General features: G+C 41.6%; 1 protein-coding gene across 1 annotated transcript in view; it reads right to left on the reverse strand.

The window, feature by feature from the left end:
• Positions 1-709: 709 nt before the first annotated feature.
• LOC133577146 (hippocalcin-like protein 4) overlaps positions 710-25,274 on the reverse strand; it is a 74,917-nt gene continuing 50,352 nt past the window's right edge. Inside the window, exons 2-4 of the mRNA XM_061930736.2 lie at positions 17,222-17,397; positions 14,764-14,979; positions 710-7,836 (exon numbers count right to left, since the gene is read on the reverse strand). Coding sequence (XP_061786720.1) covers positions 7,639-7,836; positions 14,764-14,979; positions 17,222-17,383 — 576 coding nt within the window. The 5' untranslated portion in view covers positions 17,384-17,397 and the 3' untranslated portion in view covers positions 710-7,638. The remainder of the gene's footprint in view (positions 7,837-14,763; positions 14,980-17,221; positions 17,398-25,274) is intronic.

The following is a 25,274-nucleotide window of genomic DNA, read 5'->3' on the forward strand; positions in this document are numbered from 1 at the left end:
GCACCTCTTATCAAAGCGCTTCCTCTCTGACATTTCCGCGCAGGAAGAAGAAGGACAATACGAGCGGGAAGAGAACGGAAGCAGGAGGCAGCTTTGGCCTTTTAGGTAATGTTGCTGTTGTTGTTCAGGCCCACTTTACACTGGAAATTGTAATATCGCTACAACATTAGAATAATAACTGTTTTCCAAAGCGATTTTTTTAAATGTATTTTCTGGCTACATAATACGATGACAATAGGTCAGATTTATTCAATTACCATATTTTCCGAACTATAAGCCGCTACTTTTTTCCCATGCTTTGATCCCTGCGGCTTATACAAGGAAGAAGAATCCTGATAAACATTGTAAACCTTATTAAAAAAGAAGAAAATCCCGGTAAGGTCTATTCAGGTGTATTGGAGAGGAGGCTACGCCGGATAGTCTAACCTCGGATTCAGGAGGAACAGTGTGGTTTTCGTCCTGGTCGTGGAACTGTGGACCAGCTCTATACTCTCGACAGGGTCCTTGAGGGTGCATGGGAGTTTGCCCAACCAGTCTACATGTGCTTGGAAGTGTCTCTCGGGAAGTCCTGTGGGGAGTGCTCAGAGAGTATGGGGTATCGGACTGTCTGATTGTGGCGGTCCGCTCCCTGTATGATCAGTGTCAGAGCTTGGTCCGCATTGCCGGCAGTAAGTCGGATACGTTTCCAGTGAGGGTTGGACTCCGCCAAGGCTGCCCTTTGTCACCGATTCTGTTCATAACTTTTATGGACAGAATTTCTAGGCGCAGTCAAGGCGTTGAGGGGATCCGGTTTGGTGGCTGCAGGATTAGGTCTTTGCTTTTTGCAGATCATGTGGTCCTGATGGCTTCATCTGGCCAAGATCTTCAGCTCTCGCTGGATCGGTTCGCAGCCGAGTGTGAAGCGACTGGAATGAGAATCAGCACCTCCAAGTCCGAGTCCATGGTTCTCGCCCGGAAAAGGGGGGAGTGCCATCTCCGGGTTGGTGAGTAGACCCTGCCCCAAGTGGAGGAGTTCAAGTACCTCGGAGTCTTGTTCACGAGTGAGGGAAGAGTGAACCGTGAGATCGACAGGCGGATCGGTGCGGCGTCTTCAGTAATGCGGACGCTGTATTGATCCGTTGTGGTGAAGAAGGAGCTGAGCCGGAAGGCAAAGCTCTCAATTTACCGGTCGATCTACGTTCCCATCCTCCCCTATGGTCATGAGCTTTGGGTTATGACCGAAAAGACAAGATCACAGGTATAAGCGGCCGAAATGAGTTTCCTCCGCCGGGTGGCGGGGCTCTCCCTTAGAGATAGGGTGAGAAGCTCTGCCATCCGGGGGGAGCTCAGAGTAAAGCCGCTGCTCCTCCACATGGAGAGGAGCCAGATGAGGTGGTTCGGGCATCTGGTCAGGATGCCACCCGAACGCCTCCCTAGGGAGGTGTTTAGGGCACGTCCGACCGGTAAGAGGCCACGGGGAAGACCCAGAACACGTTGGGAAGACTATGTCTCCCGGTTGACCTGGGAACGCCTCGGGATCCCCCGGGAGGAGCTGGACGAAGTGGCTGGGGAGAGGGAAGTCTGGGCTTCCCTGCTTAGGCTGCTGCCCCCGCGACCCGACCTCGGATAAGCAAAAGAATATGGATGTATGGATTATTAATCTCACAATGGACGATTAAAGGCAATGACTTTTTTGTTTTGTTCTATCAGCTGTTTTATACTGGCGTGTTACAGGCACCTTTTGGAAACAACTAAGGTATGTAAATAAACATTCAACATTTTTCTATATAAATACCTCATTTCAAAAGGTACCAACATATATATATATATCTGCGGCTTATAGTCAGGAAAATACGATATAAATAAACTATTTTCGGGGACCAAATTAACAGAAAGCAAAGAACCGGAGGGCCAAACTTCTCCCTTCACTATTAGTCTTATTTTGTATATTCCGTAGAACCAGCCGTCCTCTACAGTAGACGTTAGATTTTGGTCTATTGACTTTGTGAGCGCTCTGCTGTTTTTAAAGGAGCTTCTGCAAAAAAGCTAGTCAAAGATCATCTCTATGACAGCACTCTAATTCACAACCCTTATGAGAGACAAGAACTTTTTTTTTTTTTTTTTTTAAGGATTCTAAACCCAAAAAAACCACTAGCAAGATGCAGCTAAGTGTAGTCACTTATGTTGCCTTCAAAGTCCTCTAAAACCACTTAAAAAAACGTTGTATATACATGCTTTAAGTATGTATATAATATACCGTATTTTTCGGACTATAAGTCGCAGTTTTTTTCATAGTTTGGCCGGGCTCCAGTGCGACTTATATATGTTTTTTTTCCTTCTTTATTATGCATTTTCGGCAGGTGCGACTTATACTCCGGTGCGACTTATACTCCGAAAAATACGGTAGTAACATACATGTTCATTATAATATGTAATATATGCAATAGGGCTTGGAAGTGTGACTTGGAAACACATTGCCTTGTGGGTCTTGCTGGACTCTGAATCGCTTACTTACACTAACATTAAATACCACAATCATGGTCAGGAATGCTTCAGGAATAAAAAAACACTGGTGAGATTTTTTTCTTCTCATTCCCAGCATGAAAGCAAAGCCGAAGGGAGTCGGGTTATGAAGCTAAAGAGGCAGCAAATAGCCTGTATAGTATCAGTAAGGTGATCAAACATGACTTTTAACACCATCACCTGGTACATGTTGGTGTGGTCCTGGCATGCTCAGACTGGTAAGTTTGAATCAAAGCATGTTTTACGTGGCATTTAGTAAGCTGTTGGCGGTAGCCGAGCTTTGCGACAAACAACGTACGGTACTTACTAGTCAGTTTACTTTTAGTCTTGGGTTAGCGCAAACATAAATGAGTATTCTTTTTGGAGCAGCCAAGTATTTAAAAGTAATAATTTTGGGGAAACCTGCTTAAGATTTGAGGCTGGGCACCCTCATTCCATCTCGGACACATAGGAGATGAAAGCCGTAGATTACACAGAATTCAACGAATGAGTCTTAACAGACTTAGCTTTCTAAAATTCTTCACCAGTATAAAAATGTATACAAGTTTGGCTTCAACAAATCCTTTGTCCATTGGATGTGCTCATATGGATCAATTCCAACCAATTTTACTTATTATTTCGAGGTATCGATCCTTTGGAATAGAGTACAGTTTGCCTCGGTGCGGTCCCTTGATTTGTTTTATTTTGTATGATCTATTTTAGCTCCGATTTGTTGCTGTCTCTCACATTACCGCAAATACAGTACAGCCATGTAAACAAAACCTACGTCCAGCAAAAAATAGCTACCCGGCACCCACAATGCATTGCGAAATGACGTTCCATTAGAGCACTATATACTATGGTTAGAGATGTCCGATAATGGCTTTTTTGCCGATATCCGATATTGTCCAACTCTTAATTACCGATACCGATATCAACCGATACCGATATATACAGTCGTGGAATGAACACATTATTATGCCTAATTTTGTTGTGATGCCCCGCTGGATGCATTAAACAATGTAACAAGGTTTTCCAAATTAAATCAACTCAAGTTATGGAAAAAAATGCCAACATGGCACTGCCATATTTATTATTGAAGTCACAAAGTGCATTGTTTTTTTTAAACATGCCTCAAAACAGCAGCTTGGAATTTGGGACATGAGGAGGTTAAGGTGTGTGGGGGGGGTGTATATTGTAGCGTCCCGGAAGAGTTAGTGCTGCAAGGGGTTCTGGGTATTTGTTCTGTTGTGTTTATGTTGTGTTACAGTGCGGATGTTCTCCCGAAATGTGTTTGTCATTCTTGTTTGGTGTGGGTTCACAGTGTGGCGCATATTTGTAACAGTGTTAAAGTTGTTAATGCGGCCACCCTCAGTGTGACCTGTATGGCTGTTGACCAAGTATGCGTTTGCATTCATTTGTGTGTGTGAAAAGCCGTAGATATTATGTGATTGGGCCGGCACGCAAAGGCAGTGCCTTTAAGGTTTATTGGCGCTCTGTACTTCTCCCTATGTCCGTGTACACAGCGGCGTTTTAAAAAGTCATACATTTTACTTTTTGAAACAGATGCCAATAATTTGCGATATTACATTTTAAAGCATTTATCGGCCGATAATATCGGACTGCCGATATTATCGGACATCTCTACTTTAGATCCATTTCAGTCTGAATACAAAGCTTTGCATAGTACGGAATCTGCACTTTTAAAGGTTTTTAATGACTCGCTTTTAATGACTGACTCTGGCAGCTCTGCCATTTTAGTGCTTTTAGATCTCACAGCTGCCTTTCACACAGTCCACCACACAAGTCTTTTAGAGCGCCTAAGAGACTGTGTGGGTGTCAGGGGGACCGTATTGGAGTGGTTCAGATCCTACCTGTCAGAGAGGTCCTTCTCTGTCAGGCCGGGTGGACGCCACCACTTCTTCTGCTCCGCTTTACTGTGGTGTCCCCCAGGGATCTATTCTGGGCCCCACCCTGTTTGCTCTTTATCTCCTCTGTCAGAATAATTGTATCTAAGTTATCACAAAACTTTGTGTTACATTGAGTTCAGCTCGCCCTGCGAGAGGACAAAAGCTGCCTTTGATCCTACCAAGCAAAAGGCTTGTAAAACTCCACTGTGTAGGATGGGGAGCGACATGAGGGTATCGGTTTCTTTTATGCATTGTAATCCACAGGAAGATTTTTTCTTGACCCGAGATCTACAAAGCGGAGAGGAGTCAGGGCCTGACCTCCCTCCAGGCACCTTGTCTTTGAACTGTTTTACGACCTTTTCTTTGTACTGTTTTGTAACCAAAGGCGATGGCTGTTTATGACCCCCGTCCCTTTAGAAACAGCTGTAGCTATGTAATCAGGGAAAGTCCAAATAAAAGAGGAGGCGTACAATCTTTCGTCAGAGCGTGGGACGACACTGTACTACGCGTTTCTCCTCAATTGACCTAAATTGAATTCTGTCTCTGTTTAATTCCTTGCTTCTTGTCTTGTTTAATAGATGTCATCAGTGTTTGAACCTGACATACTCCCTCTTGGAGAGATTTTTAAGAGGCATGGAGTGTCTTATCACTTTTATACAAACGACTGCCAAATTTATATGCCGATTTCAAAAGGCCACGGCCCCCTGACACCCCTTCTCAACTGTCTATGCGACGTCAAGGCTTGGTTAGCCCAGAATTTTTTTAATAATGAATGAGGGAAAAATGGAAATTCTAGTTTTTGGTCCGGCCCTCATTGACTTGGGACCTTTCTTCTGTCACCATCCTTGGCGTCCTATAGACAATGATTTTAAACTTGACAAACAAGTCAATGGTGTTTTAAAATCGTGTTTTTATCATCTTCGTCTTTTAGCAAAGGTAAAACCGTTTTGATCTTTTAACCTTTTTTGAACAAGTCGTGCATTCCTTTATTTCAAGTCGCCTGGACTACTGCAATGCACTTTATGCTGGCATTAGCCAAAAAGCTCTCTCCCGGTTGCAGTTAGTCCAGAACGCGGCAGCACGACCAGGAAACGCCAGCATATAACCCCAATTCTTGAAACTTTGCACTGGCTCCCTGTTCATTTTAGAATTGATTTTTAAAATGTTGCTGTTTGGTTTTAAAGCTTTGCATGGACTGGCGCTTCATTTTATCTCGGACCCCATCCAGATTTACACTCCCGCGCACGCTCTGAGGTCCGAGAGCCAGCTCCAGCTCGTGGTGCCCAAGACTAGACTTAAAACCAGGGGAGACGGGGCCTTCTCTGTGGTCGGCCCTAAGCTCTGGAACACTCTGCCCCTCCATGTTCCAACTGCTCCCACAGTGGAGTGTTTTAAGTCTTGTCTTAAGACCCACTTTTATTCTCTGGCTTTTAACACGACGTGAGTTGTGTAGTCCTCCTGTGTTTTTAAATTTGTATTTCTACTTATTGTTTCCATTGGTTTTTACCCTTTAAAATAGTTTGTAATCATATTTATTTTGATACTGTTTTTATATTTGTTTTTATTCAGGCATTGGCGGAGCTAAGGATAGTATTTAAATCTAGTTTTTAATATTTTTATGCAGCACTTTGGAAAAAATGTTGTTGTTTAAACCTCTAAAGCACTGGTTCTTAACCTGGGTTCGATCGAACCCTAGGGGTTTGGTGGAGCCTCCGCCGCGGAGGTCAAGACACACCCGACTCATTGTGTAAATAAAAACTTCGTCATTTCCATATTTTCTAATATAAGTGTTTTGGCCCACTTACAATGACATTAACAAAAAATATTGTTTTTCATGAGCTGTGTACTTGTATTGTATGTCTGGGTGGGGGTCCTGCTTTGGAAATAATGTGTACCCCTTTTAGATATTGCATTTAGTTCCCACTAAAACATTCACATGTTGCACAATGAGATGTAAACTTGGGATTATGTGTACATTCCTGTAACTTTGTTTGTAAAATATATATATTTATTAATATTTATTTGATATAATAACATAATTTCATGATTCATATTTATAAATTAAGATTAAATTAAGAAGAAAGAAAAGTTTTTCTCTAAAGAAGGGTTCGGTGAATGCGCATATGAAACTGGTGGGGTTCGGTACCTCCAACAAGGTTAAGAACCACTGCTCTAAAGGCTTAGTTGGCCACATGTGTGGACAGCACCTTTTAGCTCTTATTTCCAAAATTGTGTACACTACTGAATTGGGGTCTTATGGCCCTTATGTGGACACTTATACTGCCATCTGGTGGTGTCAGAAGAGTACAACATACAATGGAATTTGGAAAAAAAAAAAGTGTAAAAATAACAATTAGCATGTCACTAAACATGAAGTACACGTTTGTGTACTTATGGACTAAGTACATCATATTAAAAGATGATTCTTAGTTTTTATTCTAATTGGGGTCCAATAAGCCCAAATAGCAAAGAGAAATAAAAAAAAGCATGTAAACAAACAGCTTGGGCTTTAAGAGGTTAAATGTGCTATATATATATATAAAGTGGATTGGATTGGATGTTAGAATGCGGAAAAAAAAAAACTTTTATCTTGTCTCTCATGATTGTAAACGATAAGCAAAATAAAAAATAAAAAAGTGCAGTTCCCTTTTAACATGGAAATTGTTTAAAGGTCCTTTTTTTCATCTATTTTGACAATCGGGTGATGGTATGCAGAATGCTGGCGCTAACAACTCATACAGTGGTTTGTACGGATCAATAAATCATTATCAGGTTCTCAAAAGTGTTTCAATTCGGAGGGGGGGCCATGAAAACAATGGTGAATAATTGCAAACAACTGATAGGATCGCAATTATTGACGTTTATGCTTCTCTAAACACGAGACAATACAAAAGCCGTCGTTGTTTTGCCTCAGATTTCAAATTGTTGCAGTACCTTGATGACATAATGAGCGTTTAATGGAGTTTGGCCTGAAGCCTGCCTGCAGACGTCACCTTGTAATCTGGTTGGTAACGCTCGTCAAAGTGGGAGGGGATTTGGCTGATTACGCTCGTTCAGTTTGATGATGGCCTTGCCATCAGAAGCACATTTCTCAGAAACAATCTTTTTTTTTTTTTTTTTCAATCTTCTACCATCGAAATGACACCGGGAATGAGATTCTCCTCCTCGTCCTCCGCATCGCAGAATTCTGTCCTCCACCGCCACATCCCCAACCCCCCCCGCCACCCTCGCCACCCTCCACCGCCGTCTACTTCTGCATATCGCACTGCAGCAGTAAGACGATGGAGGGGTCCGACTTGGCGGCCTCCTTGAACTCCTCCAGGGAGATCTCGTCGTTGTGGTCTTTGTCCATCTTGGAGAAGATCTTGTCGACGCGCTGCTGCGGGGTCAGGCCGTCCTCGTTCATGCGCATCATGATCACCGTGCCCACCATCTTGTAGATTGCCTGCGGAGGGACAGAACAGACATCTTGACCCTGGGGAACCTCACTCTCTTAGTTTGGCACCCATCTGTGTTAAGGGTTGCAGTACCATATATCAGTCTCTTCACCTTTTCTCTGGATTTTTTGGGGATTTTTCCAAAAGTTGCGATGCTTCGAGGCTTATTTTTTTCAATAACATTGAATCAACTTATGATTTTATAAATTTGGGTAAAACTTTAGTATGGGGAACATATGAACCATTAGTTAGTTGCTTATTAACATGCAAATTAGTAACATATTGGCTGTTAATTAGTCATTATTAAGTACTTATTAATGCCTTATTCTGCATGGCCTTATTATACAACCAGTAAGCCCTACCCCTACCCCTAACCCTAACCCTAACCCTGACCCTGACCTTAACCATTACCCTAACCCAGGGGTGTCTAACTCAAATACAGAGTGGGCCAAAATTTAAAACTGAACAAAGCCGCGGGCCAAGGTTGAACAACTTAACCTTTTAATAGGGACCCAAACAAGTTTTGCATTGAATATTGAACAAGCAAGGCTTATATAACTTTATAGTGACATGCAAAATCGAGTTTCAAATAATAATAATAATAATAATTAAAAAATATCAATGGCATATCAAATACAATTTAAATAAAAATTGAATACCTCTTTTCTATTTGCAGCCTTAACTTTTTCCACAGGCTAATACATTTGAAAATAAAATAGCAATGAATAAACCAACCATTCAGGACTTTAAACTGCTCAGTTTGCAACACACTGATCTAATCTGATGTGCCCAAGCCAGATACCTGTCATCTTTTCTTGGATGCTAGTTCATTAATGTCGGGGCTCAGGCTTTGAGCTGAGGCAACCTTCATTATCGAACGAAGGTGTTCATCAGTCATTATATCTTGTAGTCCACCCGGACCACAGTCTTGGGGGCGTGCCTTAAAGGCACTGCCTTTAACGTCCTCTACGAGCTGCCGTCACGTCCACTTTTCATCCATTCTAACAACGTGCCGGCCCAGCCACAAGATATGTGCGGCTTCTGTACGCACACACACATGAATGCAACGCATACTTGATCAACAGAAATACAGGTTACACTGAGGGTGGCCGTATAAACAACTTTAACACTGTTATAAATATACGCCACACTGTGAATCCACACCAAACAAGAATGACAAACACATTTCGGGAGAACATCCGCACCGTAACACAACATAAACACAACATAACAAATACCCAGAACCCTTTGCAGCACTAACTCTTTCGGGACGCTACAAAATACACCCCCCCGCTACCACCAACCCACCCCCACCCCCACACACACACACACACACACACACACACACACACACACACACACCTTGTAGCGTCCCGGAAGAGTTAGTGCTGCAAAGGGTTCTGGGTATTTGTTCTGTTGTGTTTATGTTGTGTTACGGTGCGGATGTTCTCCCGAAATGTGTTTGTCATTCTTGTTTGGTGTGGGTTCACAGTGTATCATGCCTCCTCCACTTCACCTCTCAAAATACCGTAATTTATGTCACCACATGGACACGGCTGAAGATACTATACAGAAACCCACTTGCACACTACTGTGCATTGGCCCCCTCAACAGTGTACAAAACGGTCTAGCGCATTCAACATTCAATAAACCATATCTTACGTGGTACTGTCAACATTAAAATAATTGTACAAAACAAATAAAACATGAAAAAATTAAGAAATTAAATATTTGAAGCACCCATTCGCCACCCGTATAAGCCAGTGGTACCGCTCGTAGTTGGTCGTGGTCGGTTGATTCGTGTAAAAGTTGCGGGCAAACCATTTCACCGCCGGGATAGCTTCCGGTGTCGGCCGACCTCGTCTCACAAGATGTAGTTTTTTTTAAGTATTCTTCTTGAAAATGTTGCTCTCCTTACCGGCGTTCTATGGCTCGTATGGCTCCGGTGCCACTTTCTGTTTTCGCAGCTTGTGATTGGATACTCACTCGGGACTCCCAAGTGAGTATCCAATCACAGCGTAAGGCATACTTGCCAACCTTGAGACCTCCGAATTCGGGTGTTGGGGGCGTGGTTGGGGGGGCGGCGTTGAGGTGCAGGCAGCATACCCCTTCCCCTTCGAGCTTTTCTGGATGAAATGAAATTATTTTTTCCAATCATTTTGGAACTTGCAAGCGTATTTCTTCTTCTTACTCGTCGTCGCCATGTCTCTTCTTCGTTCTTCTGCTTCATCTCCTCCTTGTTGTGTGTGCAGCTCCAAAAGCTGTAGATGTTATTGTAGCGTCTCGGAAGAGTTAGTGCTGCAAGGGATTCTGGGTATTTGTTCTGTTGTGTTTATGTTGTGTTACGGTGCGGATGTTCTCCCGAAATGTGTTTGTCATTCTTGTTTGGTGTGGGTTCACAGTGTGGCGCATATTTGTAACAGTGTTTAAGTTGTTTATACGGCCACCCTCAGTGTGACCTGTATGGCTGTTGACCAAGTATGCCTTGCGTTATCATTAAACCAGTTAAAAGATCATACAACGTGATAGCATTTCTTGACATCTTCGAGCAAAGATCATTGTTAAACCCGTCCAACGCTACATTATCATGCGACTGGGCCGGTACGCTGTTTATATGGAGGAAAATCGGACGCCTGGACAGTAAGCGGCTGTTAAGGGGTGAAGGGTTTCAGGTGAGAGAAGACGTTAAAGGCAGTGTCTTTAAGACACGCGCCCAATATTGTTGTCCGGGTGGAAATTCGGGAGAATGGTTGCCCCGGGAGATTTTCGGGAGGGGCACTGAAATTTGGGAGTCTCCCTGGAAAATCGGGAGGGTTGGCAAGTATGGCGTAAGGCCAGCTAGAAGGCCTTACTGACAACAACTTGTGATCTGATTGGCTATTGCAACTGTCTATCAACTGTATGTGTCCATTCACTGACAGTGCATTGTTGATTCTGAAGGCCCCCGGGCAGATTTTGTACACCATGGCAACATAAGATGAATCTGGATTCTGATTGGATACAAACTCTAACCTAAAAACAGCAGCACTGGAAGGAGCATAATATGACATGGAGAGAATATGAATACTTTTAGATATTTAGGCAAAGTAAAATAAAAATTACTTTTGTCTTTAATTATGATCATGATTTCTGGTTATGTTAGGCCAGCAGAGAAGGCCTTGCTGCACCACTGCCGCATGGTTCAGTCCCTGCTTGTTTGCTGTTCTGCGAACCTGGGTCGTCGGCGTTAGAGATGAGCGTGCTACTAGCTACTGAGCTAAAAGCCCGGGCTACCAACCAGCCAGCACTGTTCTTGAGGTCGTCAGGGAGTGAGGTTTACCGACGTATACGTGACCCGGCCACACTGGCTGCCTTTCACTTCACCTCAGAGATAGGAAACAAATACTGTATTGATGTTTTACTCGTTTTGTACCGCACCGACTTTAAAGGAGACACTAGATGGCAGTAAAAGCACATACTCAGCGCTCATTATCAAATTACTGTAGTTTATTTATTTCATTATAGCTAATAATTAATCATAATTACAGAAAGAATCACTACTAAAAATGTTCTTGTAGTCTGTAGTCTGCCCTGTTGCCCACAATTTGCAGGTATGTTTTATGTCCATCTTAAACATTAATTAATGTCCCAAGACATTTGTGAACCGTTGAGAGCGATCATTTTTGTTGGTAAAGGAAAGACAATGAGAGACTATCATCTAGGGATGATGTTTGATAAGAAATTATCGGGTTCGAGCCCATTATCGAATCCTCTTATCGAACCGATTCCTTATCGATTCTCTTATCGAATCCAGATAGGTTGTTGTATATGGAAAAAAACACATTATTTGGTATAACAAAAGCTCACTTTTATTTGATAAGAAAAAAATAAAATAAAATAAATAAATAAATATTAACTGTTACCCCCCTAAAAAAAATATATATATATATATTGACTGTTGTTACCCAAAGTATATTAAGTGGGATTTTTCAGAAAAACAAATATATACAGTAACACAAAAACAACCTGTCTCTGTGATCACTATAGGTGTATAAATAATAATATAGTGTTAAATAAAATCAGTCCCTTGGGCACAAAACTGAAAATAATACAGCTCTCCAAAAAGTGCACTCCCGCTGCTATTGGAACATACTAACTACACACACTATGACCCCAAGAACACCACAGTCATCAATCAACAATTATTCCCCCCTTACATGAGAGCGAAGCCTGGCAATAATTGCATATTGCATGTTCTGCCCTCACTATACGTGTTGAGGTTATACAGCTTTGCAGACAGCTAACAAACAATCCAAAGCAGATTAATCAATTTAGGCTCTTTATTTTTGTAGATCTTGCTTTGTCTTTTCCTATCTTTACTTTTGTCTTGCACTGGACTGTTATTTTTTTTTTTTTTAAACTGAAATACACACAATGACAAATGTATAAGCTATGTGATTCAATTAACATACTGAAATGTAATACACAATATGTATATATTAGCTTTACACAAATATACAGTACTATCATCAAACTAATACTTCTGTGTGTTGAAACTATTGGTGGAAATACACCACTGGCAGCCATTTTAAGTCCTCAAAACATCCATTGAAACAGTGCACAAAAATTGTTTTTCAATAAACATCTTAGTATCAAACTTAAACACTTTCCACCTTAATATTGAGTTACATAAACAAGTTAAACAGTTTACTTACAGACTTATCTTTTCCAAGGCTTGTAAGAGCTAACACAACTTGTCTACTTCTCAATTGTCTCAACCCGGAAGTGCCCAAACTAATGACGCGTAGTATTTTCATATCGCCACAAGGTGTCAGTAAGAGTCTACAATCAAATGGGCATAACATTGCAGGTCCCACAGGGCATTTCCTGTACGTGGGAAGGGTTTCGTTCCCAGGGATTCGAATAAAGAACCAACTCTTTTTCTTTACTATAGTGGCCTCGATAACGGGAACCGGTCCTCAAAAAGGGATTTGAGTCCATGGAATCGGTTCTTTTCTTATCGAACAACCGGGAGAACCGATTTCGAACATCATCCCTACTATCATCACACTTTAACTTCTCTAACATGTAAATGCTGACTCCTTGCTAGGTCGGTATTGCGAATGAAAATGTGTTTTAATTGGCACACCCTGGATGAAGAAAGACTCAGTGATGATGTCATTTCATGTAAACTAGGGAGTGAGCACAGCGGTGTGTTGCTAGATGCTTATATACTACATTACCCATAGGGCTTAGCGCCGCAGACGGGAACCGGAAGTAGGTCTGAGCTCTGCAACAGTTGGGCCGGTTGACCAATCGACAGTTGATATATTCTTACATGTTGCTGTTCCTAGGTGTGGTGAAATCTGTCCTCTGCATTTGACCCATCCCCATGTTCACCCCCTGGGAGGTGATGGGAGCAGTGAGCAGCAGCGGTGGCCGCGCCTGGGAATCATTTTGGTGATTTAACCCCCAATTCCAATCCTTGATGCTGAGTGCCAAGCAGGGAGGTAATGAGTCCCATGGTTATAGTCTTTGGTATGACTCGGCCGAGGTTTGAACTCACGACCTACCGATCTCAGGGCGTACAATCTAACCACTAGACCACTGAGCAGGTTTGAGCGCCAATCAGACACAAATTTGATTCGCGAAAATTACACTGATTGGCTAAAAATGTGCGGGGAAGTTGTGGGCATTCGACAAAGTTGCGAGGCCACTTTGTATAGGTATCGTTTACATTTGAACTGATACGGTACCAATTGCCGTCACCTGGGAAGTGATACCAGTACTCAATTTTCTGTACTTTTGTGTGTGTCAAATATTGTTTTTTGGATAATAAAATCTCATTTTTTTATTATTTAACATTGATTATGATAACTGCTGTCAAGTTGTTATATCTTGTTTTATCACACATGTATGAGTTTCAAGCACAGTTGCAAGTCCAAGACGTTAGATGGCAATAAGTAGTGTATAGTTGGCTGGTCAGTTCAGTCTTTGCTGTTGGAAGTCTTTTTTGTTGCGCCCTAAAAAGCCAATGTACACTATATTGCCAAAAGTATTTGGCCACCCATCCAAATGATGAGAATCAGGTGTCCTAATCACTTGGCCCGACCATAGGTGTATAAAACCAAGCACTTAGGCATGGAGACTGTTTCTACAAACATTTGTGAAAGAATGGGCCGCTTTCAGTGATTTCCAGCGTGGAACTGTCATAGGATGCCACCTGTGCAACAAATCCAGTCGTGAATAGTCCTTGCTCCTAAACATTCCAAAGTCAACTTTATTATAACAAAAGTGAAGAGTTTGGGAACAACAGCAACTCAGCCACCAAGTGGTAGGCCACGTAAACTGACAGAGAGGGGTCAGCGGATGCTGAAGCGCATAGTGCAAAGACTTTCTGCACAGTCAGTTGCTACAGAGCTCCAAACTTCATGTGACCTTCCAATTAGCCCACGTACAGTACGCAGAGAGCTTCATGGAATGGGTTTCCATGGCCGAGCAGCCATGGAAACCCATTATATATATAATATGTGTGTGTATGTGTGTGTGTATATATATATATATATATATATACATATATATTTATATAGTATGTGTATATGTATATATTTATACATTCAGAATTCATTTTTAAAAGCATGTTTTCAGGCCATCTCAATGCAACCAGGAGGAGGTTTTCTAACCTGTTTCGAAAAAGTTCCATTATAATTATTATACCAAATAGTACATTACGAGTTCAGTTTTAATCGCGAATCGTGTTGAATCGAATCGTCACGCAGGAATGGGAAACGGATTGAATCGTTACGGGTTTCGAATCTCTGAGCACCTATCATTTAGCACCGAAATGAGGCTGCAATAGCAGTTTCCTTTTTCGATCTGGTTACTACAGTTTATGTTAGTACCGGTGCCATCATAGAACCGGGTCTCGGTGCCCATCCTCGGCCGTAGACCCCTACCTCGATGATCTCCAGCATCTCCATGCGTGTGATCTTGCCGTCACCGTCCAGGTCGTACATGTTGAAGGCCCAGTTGAGTTTCTGCTCAAAGCTGCCCCTGGAGGTGATGGACAGGGCGCAGATGAACTCCCTGAAATCGATGGTGCCGTCGCCGTTTTTGTCAAACGTCCGGAAAGCGTGCTGGGCAAACTTGGAGGCGTCGCCGTATGGGAAAAACTGTAAAATATAAACATAAGATAAATGCAGGGGGGAAGGGCCAAGATGGTGGACTGGATGGTGATGAGTCAGAGTACCATTTTTTAACCACACAGATTATCTAGTTTCACCTATTTGGTTTAAAAATATTTTTTTGCAAACCAGTAATTATAGTCTGCAAATGATGTGTTGTTGTTGAGTGTCGGTGCTGTCTAGAGCTCGGCAGAGTAACCGTGTAATACTCTTCCATATCTGTAGGTGGCAGCAGGTAGCTAATTGCTTTGTAGATGTCTAAAACAGCGGGAGGCAGCGTGCAGGTAAAAAGGTGTCTAATGCTTAAACCAAAAATAAAGAAAAGGTGAATTCCCCCTAAGAAAAGGCATTGAAGCTCAGGGAAGGCTATGCAGAACAAGACTAAAACTGAACTGGCTACAAAGTAAACAAAAACAGAATGCTGGACGACAGCAAAGACTTATATGGCGTCACGTTAGTGCCAAAAATCCGAGCGCATAAAAACTGTTATCGCGCGCTGATTCTCCACTTCGTGCGTGCGCGCGACACCCTTTTGCGCGCATGTGGTGCCTTTTTGCGCGCGCGGTGCCTTTCTGCGCGCGCGCCGTCTCGGTCTGTGCGCGCTCTGTGTACTCCTGGCATCTCTCCTCGCGCTGTCATGTTTCTTTTTGGCACTTTGGGGGCGGGTATGCTTAGACGGCCCCTCCTTTCTGATTGGCTCTGAGCATTTTTCATATGACCAATCATTCTCCAGCGTAGCAACGTTGTAGCCATCTTACCTCGGACAGCTAGCCTCAATCATTACATTGATGTCAATGGTACATGTACTAATTAAATTACCATAACTTGCTCGATTTTCGACCAATTTGCAAACTGTTTGCCTTGTTACAAATCTTATTACATGTAGATATGACATAGGATGCTGTACTTGTTGAAATTACCTCTTTTGCTTTAAAAAAAAAAAAGACTTAATTGTGCAACATAGTTGTGTAGGGTCAGTGTTAGTCAGTTCTCTGATTATTTTAAACTGTTTCAGAATACATTATTAAAAGGCTATTTTTAACATTTTAAAAACAAAATTCAAAGATTATTTCATTAATTTTATGGCTGAATCAAAAGAAATTCCATAAATTAGAAAACAAATGTTCAAGAAGAAGTGAAAATATAAAATAATGTTATGGTTGGATGTTATTGCTGGTGGACCAGTTCTGGCTGAAAGATGTGATTATGGTGTTTGTTGTCTTATTATTTATTTGGGTCACATTTTGTATTATCCTGTATTGTGTTTATGTGGTATGAAATAACCTTCATCAGCGCGCGACATTTTTTTATCCACTTCTTCCTCCGTAAATCTTGATACATATTGACGATGACCCGCCCTGCTATACTTCTGATTGGCTCTGAGCATTTTTCGCTTGACCAATCAGAAAGAAGGGGCCGTCTAAGCATACCCGCCCCCAAAGTGCCAAAAAGAAACATGACAGCGCGAGGAGAGATGCCAGGAGTACACAGAGAGCGCACAGGCCGAGACGGCGCGCGCGCAGAAAGGCGTCGCGCACGCGCAGAAAGGCACCGCGCGCAAAAGGGTGTCGCGCGCGCGCACGAAGTGGAGAATCAGCGCGCGATAACAGTTTTTATGCGCTCGGATTTTTGGCACTAATGTGACGCCATACTTACTGTGGAGCGAAGACGGCGTCCACAATGTACATCCGAACATGACATGACAATCAACAATGTCCCCACAAAGAAGGCTAAAAAACAACTGAAATATTCTTGATTGCTAAAACAAAGTAGATGCGGGGAAATATCGCTCAAAGGAAGTCATGAAACTGCTACAGGAAAATACAGAAAAAAGAGAAAAAGCTACACTACACACAGGGAAACAGCAAAAAACTCCAAATAAGTCAGGGGGTGATATGACAGGTGGTGACAGTACACCTACTTTGAGACAAGAGCTATATTGATGCATGCTTGGTTATGCTTTAAAGTCATATCCAACAATTGCAACAACGTCTTTTTACTGTCAACTGAGTTTCGTTTTTTAATGATTTATGCTGGTGGTGTGCCTCCGGATTTTTTCAACGCAAAAAATGTCCCTTGGCTCAAAAACGGTTGAAAAATACTGACCTGCTGAGTTGATAATGTTCCAACTGAGTCATTAATATTTATATAACTGCGACAAAAAGTACGATTTCGCCTGTAGGGGATGCACATTTCTGTAACCGCCTCCCCCACACAACCGGAGCCTGACCTTGACGTAGAGCTGCTGAAACTCCTCCAGGTTGAGGATGCCGGAAGGGCAGTCTTTGAGGAAGCCTTTGTACCACTGCTTCAGCTCGGCCTCGTTGAATTCCGTGTTCTTGGTCAGGTCGTCCAGGACCTCCGGGGCCAGCTTGCTGTTGTGTTTCCCCATGATGCCTCACCTCTCTGGAGGGGAAGGGGGGGGAGTTAGTTACCAATACAGGTGAGAGGGTGCTTGGTGATAAACACAGCGGGAATGCACTGTCCCTCTGTGCTTGATATAGCACACTCTCTCCAAGGACGGGGACAAACAAGAAACATGCATGCGGAAGTAGAGCTGAGGCGTGTACTTGTGTTGGCTTTAAATGTGTTTAGTCTGTGGAACATACACTCTTCTTCATGATGCAAGCATTTTTAAATCAGGCTGACTGTCAATCGCCCACAATGTTTTGAACCAGACCCACGCACAATTTACTGCACGCCTTTAGGACTCTGACAAGTACGCGTCTGTCAAATTTGAGCAAAAAGATTGGTTAACAAACATGACTGCCATCAAGCTCCAAACCATAGGCGCCGAGCACCCACGTGGGGTTGATGGTAACTTTCAATCTTTTAAACAATTTTAGAAAAAAACAATCTTGATGTTGTTAAATTCGTGGCGAGATAAGTTCCGTTTTATGTAATAAAAAGCCCCGTTTCCATATGAGTTGGGAAATTGTGTTAGATGTAAATATAAACGGAATACAATGATTTGCAAATCCTTTTCAACACATATTCAGTTGAATGCACTACAAAGACAACGTATTTGATGTTCAAATAATAATTAACTTAGAATTTCATGGCTGCAACACGTGCCAAAGTAGTTGGGAAAGGGCATGTTCACCACTGTGTTACATGGCCTTTCCTTTTAACAACACTCAGTAAACGTTTGGGAACTGAGGAGACACATTTTTTAAGCTTCTCAGGTGGAATTCTTTCCCATTCTTGCTTGATGTACAGCTTAAGTTGTTCAACAGTCCGGGGGTCTCCGTTGTGGTATTTTAGGCTTCATATTGCGCCACACATTTTAAATGGGAGACAGGTCTGGACTACAGGCAGGCCAGTCTAGTACCCGCACTCTTTTACTATGAAGCCACGTTGACACGTGGCTTGGCATTGTCTTGCTGAAACAAGCAGGGGCGTCCATGGCAACGTTGCTTGGATGGCAACATATGTTGCTCCAAAACCTGTATGTACCTTTCAGCATTAATGGCGCCTTCACAGATGTGTAAGTTACCCATGTCTTGGGCACTAATACACCCCCAAACCATCACACATGCTGGCTTTTCAACTTTGCGCCTATAACAATCCGGGTGGTTCTTTTCATCTTTGGTCCGGAGGACACGACGTCCACAGTTTCCAAAAACTATTTGAAATGTGGACTCGTCAGACCACAGAACACTTTTCCACTTTGTATCAGTCCATCTTAGATGAGCTCAGGCCCAGCGAAGCCGACAGCGTTTCTGGGTGTTGTTGATAAACGGTTTTCGCCTTGCATAGGAGAGTTTTAACTTGCACTTACAGATGTAGCGACCAACTGTAGTTACTGACAGTGGGTTTCTGAAGTGTTCCTGAGCCCATGTGGTGATATCCTTTACACACTGATGTCGCTTGTTGATGCAGTACAGCCTGAGGGATCGAAGGTCACGGGCTTAGCTGCTTACGTGCAGTGATTTCTCCAGATTCTCTGAACCCTTTGATGATATTACGGACCGTAGATGGTGAAATCCCTAAATTCCTTGCAATAGCTGGTTGAGAAAGGTTTTTTTTAAACTGTTCAACAATTTTCTCACGCATTTGTTGACAAAGTGGTGACCCTCGCCCCATCCTTGTTTGTGAATGACTGAGCATTTCATGGAATCTACTTTTATACCCAATCATGGCACCCACCTGTTCCCAATTTGCCTGTTCAACTGTGGGATGTTCCAAATAAGTGTTTGATGAGCATTCCTCAACTTTATCAGTATTTATTGCCACCTTTCCCAACTTCTTTGTCACGTGTTGCTGGCATCAAATTCTAAAGTTAATAGCAACTGTTATGTAAAAGAAAAGGGGTAGGATTAAATAAGCTCTGCTTCTTCCTACTCCTTTTCGAACATGTTGAAAAGAGAAACTGGAGATTGTGATGTATCATGTTGTATACTTGCATGTTCGAAATAAACTCAAACTCAAACTCAAACTCAATAATTATTTGCAAAAAAAAAATGTTTATCAGTTTGAACATCAAATATGTTGTCTTTGTAGCATATTCAATTGAATATGGGTTGAAAATGATTTGCAAATCATTGTATTCCGTTTATATTTACATCTAACACAATTTCCCAACTCATATGGAAACAGGGTTTGTACAACGTTACTTTTAACCATCCTAAAAAACAATCTGTTATATATATATATATATTTATTTTTTTTACCACATTTACATAGTCATTGGGTCCTATTGTTCGGTCTCACAAGGTTATTGGATCGTACATTAGTTTATAAGTCACGCCTTCTGGCCATGAACTCACACAACCTCTCAAGGTTTCCTTCGAACAATATCTATTTGTTTCATTGGACTGGTTTTATCAGATTCAAGTAATTAAAATGTCATTTATATATTTTTTTGGTTGTTATTACAATGTCTAGAGCAGTGTTTTTCAACCACTGTGAGATACAGTCTGGTGTGCCGTGGGAGATTATCTAAATTGACCTATTTGGGTTAAATATATATTTTTTTGCAAACCAGTAATTATAGTCTGCAAATGATGTGTTGTTGTTGAGTGTCGGTGCTGTCTAGAGCTCGGCAGAGTAACCGTGTAATACTCTTCCATATCAGTAGGTGGCAGCCGGTAGCTAATTGCTTTGTAGATGTCTAAAACAGTGGGAGGCAGTGTGCAGGTAAAAAGGTATCTAATGCTTAAACCAAAAATAAACAAAAGATGGGTGCCCCTAAGAAAAAGCATTGAAGCTTAGGGAAGGCTATAAAGAACGAAACTAAAACTGAACTGGCTACAGAGTAAACAAAACAGAATGCTGGACGACAGCAAAGACTTACTGCGGAGCAAAGACGGCGTCCACAATGTACATCCGAACATGACATGACAATCAACAATGTCCCCACACAGAAGGATAAAAACAACTGAAATATTCTTGATTGCTAAAACAAAGTAGATGCGGGAAATATCGCTCAAAGGAAGACATGAAACTGCTACAGGAAAATACCAAAAATAGAGAAAAAGCCACCAAAATAGGAGCGCAAGACAAGAACTAAAACTCAAAATAAGTCGGGGCGTGATGTGACAGGTGGTGACAGTACACCTACTTTGAGACAATAGCTATAGTGATGCATAGTTGGTTATGGTTTAAAGTCATATCCAATAATTGCAACAACGACTTTTTACTGGCAACTGAGTTTCGTTTTTTTAATGAGATCTGCTGGTGGTGTGCCTCCGGATTTTTTCAACGCAAAAAATGTGCCTTGGCTCAAAAAAGGTTGAAAAACACTGGTCTGGAGCATGTACATATGTAGTTATTGTGGAACAGATGCATCAAATTTCATTTAGAGCTTGTTATATAATTGTTGCAATTACACAACACTGGGTGAATGTGGTAGTCAAATAGCTGGCTTGTTGCAGTGGGCTCAAACAGGTTGTATTCCCTCCACTACATCACTGGCTGAAGTATTTCTCTATGCATGGATAGTATACATTCTACAGACGTTTTACGGACGACAGGGACTGTTTTTAGGACTTTCACCACCAATGAAAGTCTTCATGACCAATGTCATGAAAAGAAAAAAAGAGGGGGGAAAAGCGTTTTTTTTTAGAGTTGTATCTTGTTTCATATTTTTAAATTTGTAATAAATGACTTCATAAAAATATAATTAATGTGTGATTATTATTAATGGTATATACCGTTATGGGGCTAAGTAAGCAATCAACCCTGCAAATGAACCCTTAGTTGTTCAAACAACGTGAGTACAAATACAGAAATTCTACTCCCATCAAAGCCCAATGTTGCAATATTACATTTCTCTAAAAACATACATAAACATTTTTTTTAACTCTTCAATTTATGCATCAAATGCCTCCTACAACAACATCTGAAAGGCCCAACATTTTTTTTTTTAGGTTTTTTAATATTTGGGTCTTACAGGGTTAACAAAACTTAACCAAGATTTCATTGTGTCCGATGATGAACTAATGACATACTAATATTGACTTTGAATACACTGCACACGATCCAAATGAAGTGCATACTTAATCAACAGCCATACATGTCACACTAAGGCTGGCCGTATGAACAACGCCAACACTGTCATAAACATGTGCCATATAGTGGAACCACACTAAACAACGACGACAAACACATTTTGGAAGAATATTTGCACCGCAACACAACATAAACACTACAGAACAAATTCCCCGAATTCCCTGCAGTACCAACTCTTCCGGGATGCTACAATATAAACAAACGCCATTGGTGGATCTACACCTAACATCCACTGTAATGATACCACGTACAATAGTCGATACTACTATGATTACATCGATATTTTTTAACTTCACAAAATCTTCTTTCGTTTTTTTTTATTTATATTATGTTTATAAACTCAGGAAATATGTCCCTGGACACATGAGGACTTTGAATATGACCAATGTATGATCCTGTAACTACTTGGTATCGGGTTGATACCCAAATTTGTGGTATCATCCAAATCTAATGTAAAGTATCAAACAACAGAAGAATAAGTGATTATTACATTTTAACAGAAGTGTAGATAGAACATGTTGAAACAGAAAGTAAGCAGATATTGACAGTAAATGAACAAGTAGATTAATAAATCATTTTCTACCACTTGTCCTTAATAATAGAATGATAAATGACACAATATGTTACTGCATATGTCAGCAGCTAAATTAGGAGCCTTTGTTTGTTTACTTACTACTAAAAGACAAGTTGTCTTGGATGTTCACTATTTTATTTAAGGACAACATTTTTTTTTGTTAAAATAAAGCCAATAATGACATTTTTTTGTGGTCCCCTATATTTAGAAAATACCAAAATACTTTAGGAACCGGTGCCGGTACCAAAATATTGGTGTCGGGACTGTCAGAGTATGTTGGTGACGAACCCCAAGATGCAGAGATGACTGCAGGCATTGAGCGAGAAAACCTGATTTAATTAAACACTATGGCAAAAAAACAAACAAAAGGGTACAAACAAAAGGCGCGCACAAGGCGGAGAACAAACTTGGCTATGAACTAAAATAGCAAAAAGGCTAACTGTCGACAAGAAACAAAAACACTTACTGTGACACGAATGAACTATGACATGAACAGAGTGAACAAAAGTAGACAGAGCTACAACGACAAGTATTATGACAGGTAGTAGTGACAACAAGTATTAGCGACAATGACAATAATCCAGCAGTGACTGGAGGGTAGGGCAGGTATAAATAGCAGCTGGCTGATTGACACCAGGTGTGGCCAGGTGCCAATCAGCCACAGCTGAGGGGACACAGCACTCAAGGAGACAAACAGGAAACAGAACCAAAACAAGAGCGCTGACAGGAAATACTACACACACAGAGGAAAAACTAAAACACAACCAAACTGTCAGGGGCAAGCCTGACAGGGACAACACTAATACCATACTTGCCAACCTTGAGACCTCCGATTTCAGGAGGTGGAGGTGGGGGGCGTGGTTAAGAGGGGAGGAGTGTATTTAGAGCTAGAATTCACCAAGTCAAGTATTTCATATATATATATATATATATATAAGAAATACTTGACTTTCAGTGAATTCTAGCTATATATATATATATATATATATATATATATAAAAATAAGAGAAATACTTGAATTTCAGTGTTCATTTATTTACACATATACACACACATAACACTCCTCTACTCATTGTTGAGTTAAGGGTTGAATTGTCCATCCTTGTTCTATTCTCTGTCACTATTTTTCTAACCATGCTGAACACTCTCTCTGATGATGCATTCTGCTTCGTCTCCTTGTTGTGTGCGCAGTTGTGCACTGCACTCTCTAAAAGCCGTAGAGGTTATTGTCACATATGCATGTACAGTAGATGGCAGTATTGTCCTGTTTAAGAGTGTCACAACATTGCTGTTTACGGCAGACGAACTGCTTTACGGTAGACGAAAACGTGACTGCTGTTGTTGTGTGTTGTTGCTGCGCTGGGAGGACGTTAATGAAACTGCCTAACAATAAACCACATAAGAAACTAAGAACTCGCCCTCCATCATTCTACAGTTATAACGTGATTGGGCAGGCATGCTGTTTATATTGTGGGAAAGCGGACTTGAAAACAGGCTGTCGACACGTCACTCAGGTCCGCCTGAATTTCGGGAGATTTTCGGAAGAAAATTTGTCCCAGGAGGTTTTCGGGAGAGGCGCTAAATTTCGGGAGTCTCCCGGAAAATCCGGGAGGGTTGGCAAGAATGCTAATACACACACACCGAGCACCCACTGGCAAAAATGTAGATCGGCGCCTATGTTCCAAACCAAATGTTTGTGTTTTTAATTGACAAAAATGATATTAATTTGGGTTCCATGTTAAAAAAATAGCTGTCATAATAGGGTAAAGGGACCAAAACGTGTATACTTTGTTTATATCCTTTTCTAACACCTCTGCAATCAAAAAACTAATGCAATTTTCTTTTAACCCTTGTGCAATGTTCATATTGTTGTTACTCAGCCAGCGTTTGTGGGTCTGATGGACCCGTTGCATTTTGTGGCTTTTAATGCCTCACCATCAAACACTTTTATGTTAAAATACTGAACAGATGTTTACCTTATCCCAATAAACATCTGTTCAGTATTTTAACATAAAAGTGTTTGATTGTGAGGCGTTAAAAGCCACAAAATGCAACGGGTCCATCAGACCCACAAACGCTGGCTGAGTAACAACAATATGAACGTTGCACGGAAAACTTCTCTGCCAGTTTCTGCATCCCACAGGGATTCTTCTTTTGTGTTTCTGCACCTGCGGTTCCCACACAAGGTTGCAACATTGTTTGTCAACACTGTCTGCTCTCATTTTCTCGCACATTTGACCCTCCGATGTTCTGTGTACCTACACTCTGTCCTCCTCCTGTCTAGGGCTGCCGTGTGTGTGTGTGCGTGTGTGTGTGTGTGTGTGTGTGTGTGTGTGTGTGTGTGTGTGTGTGTGTGTGTGTGTGTGTGTGTGTGTGTGTGTGTGTGTGTGTGTGTGTTTGTGTGTGTGTGTGTGTGTGTGTGTGCACTTGTCTCACCATCCTTGTGTGGACATACACTTGACAAACCACCCCTTTCTGTGAGGACCTTTTGACTTGTGAGGACATTTGCCTGGTCCTGACAAATACAGAAGTAAAATGTTTTTTTTACTTTGTGTGTTTTGCATTCTGAAGTGAGGTTGCAACTCTCTACTCCCATCTAAGGCTAGATATGTTTTTGTTTTTTTTCATCCTTCTAGCTATAGTGGAAAGGGGGGGTCCTCACAACCTACTAACCAAACGTGGGTCCACACAAAGTAGGCAAGACATGGATGTGCGTGTGTGTGTGTGTGTGTGTGTGTGTGTGTGTGTGTGTGTGTGTGGTACACAGAACATACATTTCTACACTTCTGTTAGCCCTGGGTCCAGTGGACCCAGACATATATAGGGTGGGTGTATAGCAGGGGTCACCAACCTTTTTGAAACCAAGAGCTACTTCTTGGGTACTGATTAATGCGAAGGGCTACCAGTTTCCATCCATCCATTTTCTACCGCTTATTCCCTTTGGGGTCGCGGGGGGCGCTGGAGCCTATCTCAGCTACAATCGGGCGGAAGGCGGGGTACACCCTGGACAAGTCGCCACCTCATCGCAAGGGCTACCAGTTTGATACACACTTAAATAAATTGCCAGAAATAGCCAATTTGCTCAATTTACCTTTAACTTTATGTTATTATTAATAATTAATGATATTTATCTTTGTGGAAACACTGATCATCTTTAAGGGGAACATTATCACCAGACCTATGTAAGCGTCAATAT

Source organism: Nerophis lumbriciformis, linkage group LG37 (genome assembly GCF_033978685.3).
Source record: "Nerophis lumbriciformis linkage group LG37, RoL_Nlum_v2.1, whole genome shotgun sequence".
Taxonomy (NCBI): Eukaryota; Metazoa; Chordata; class Actinopteri; order Syngnathiformes; family Syngnathidae; genus Nerophis; species Nerophis lumbriciformis.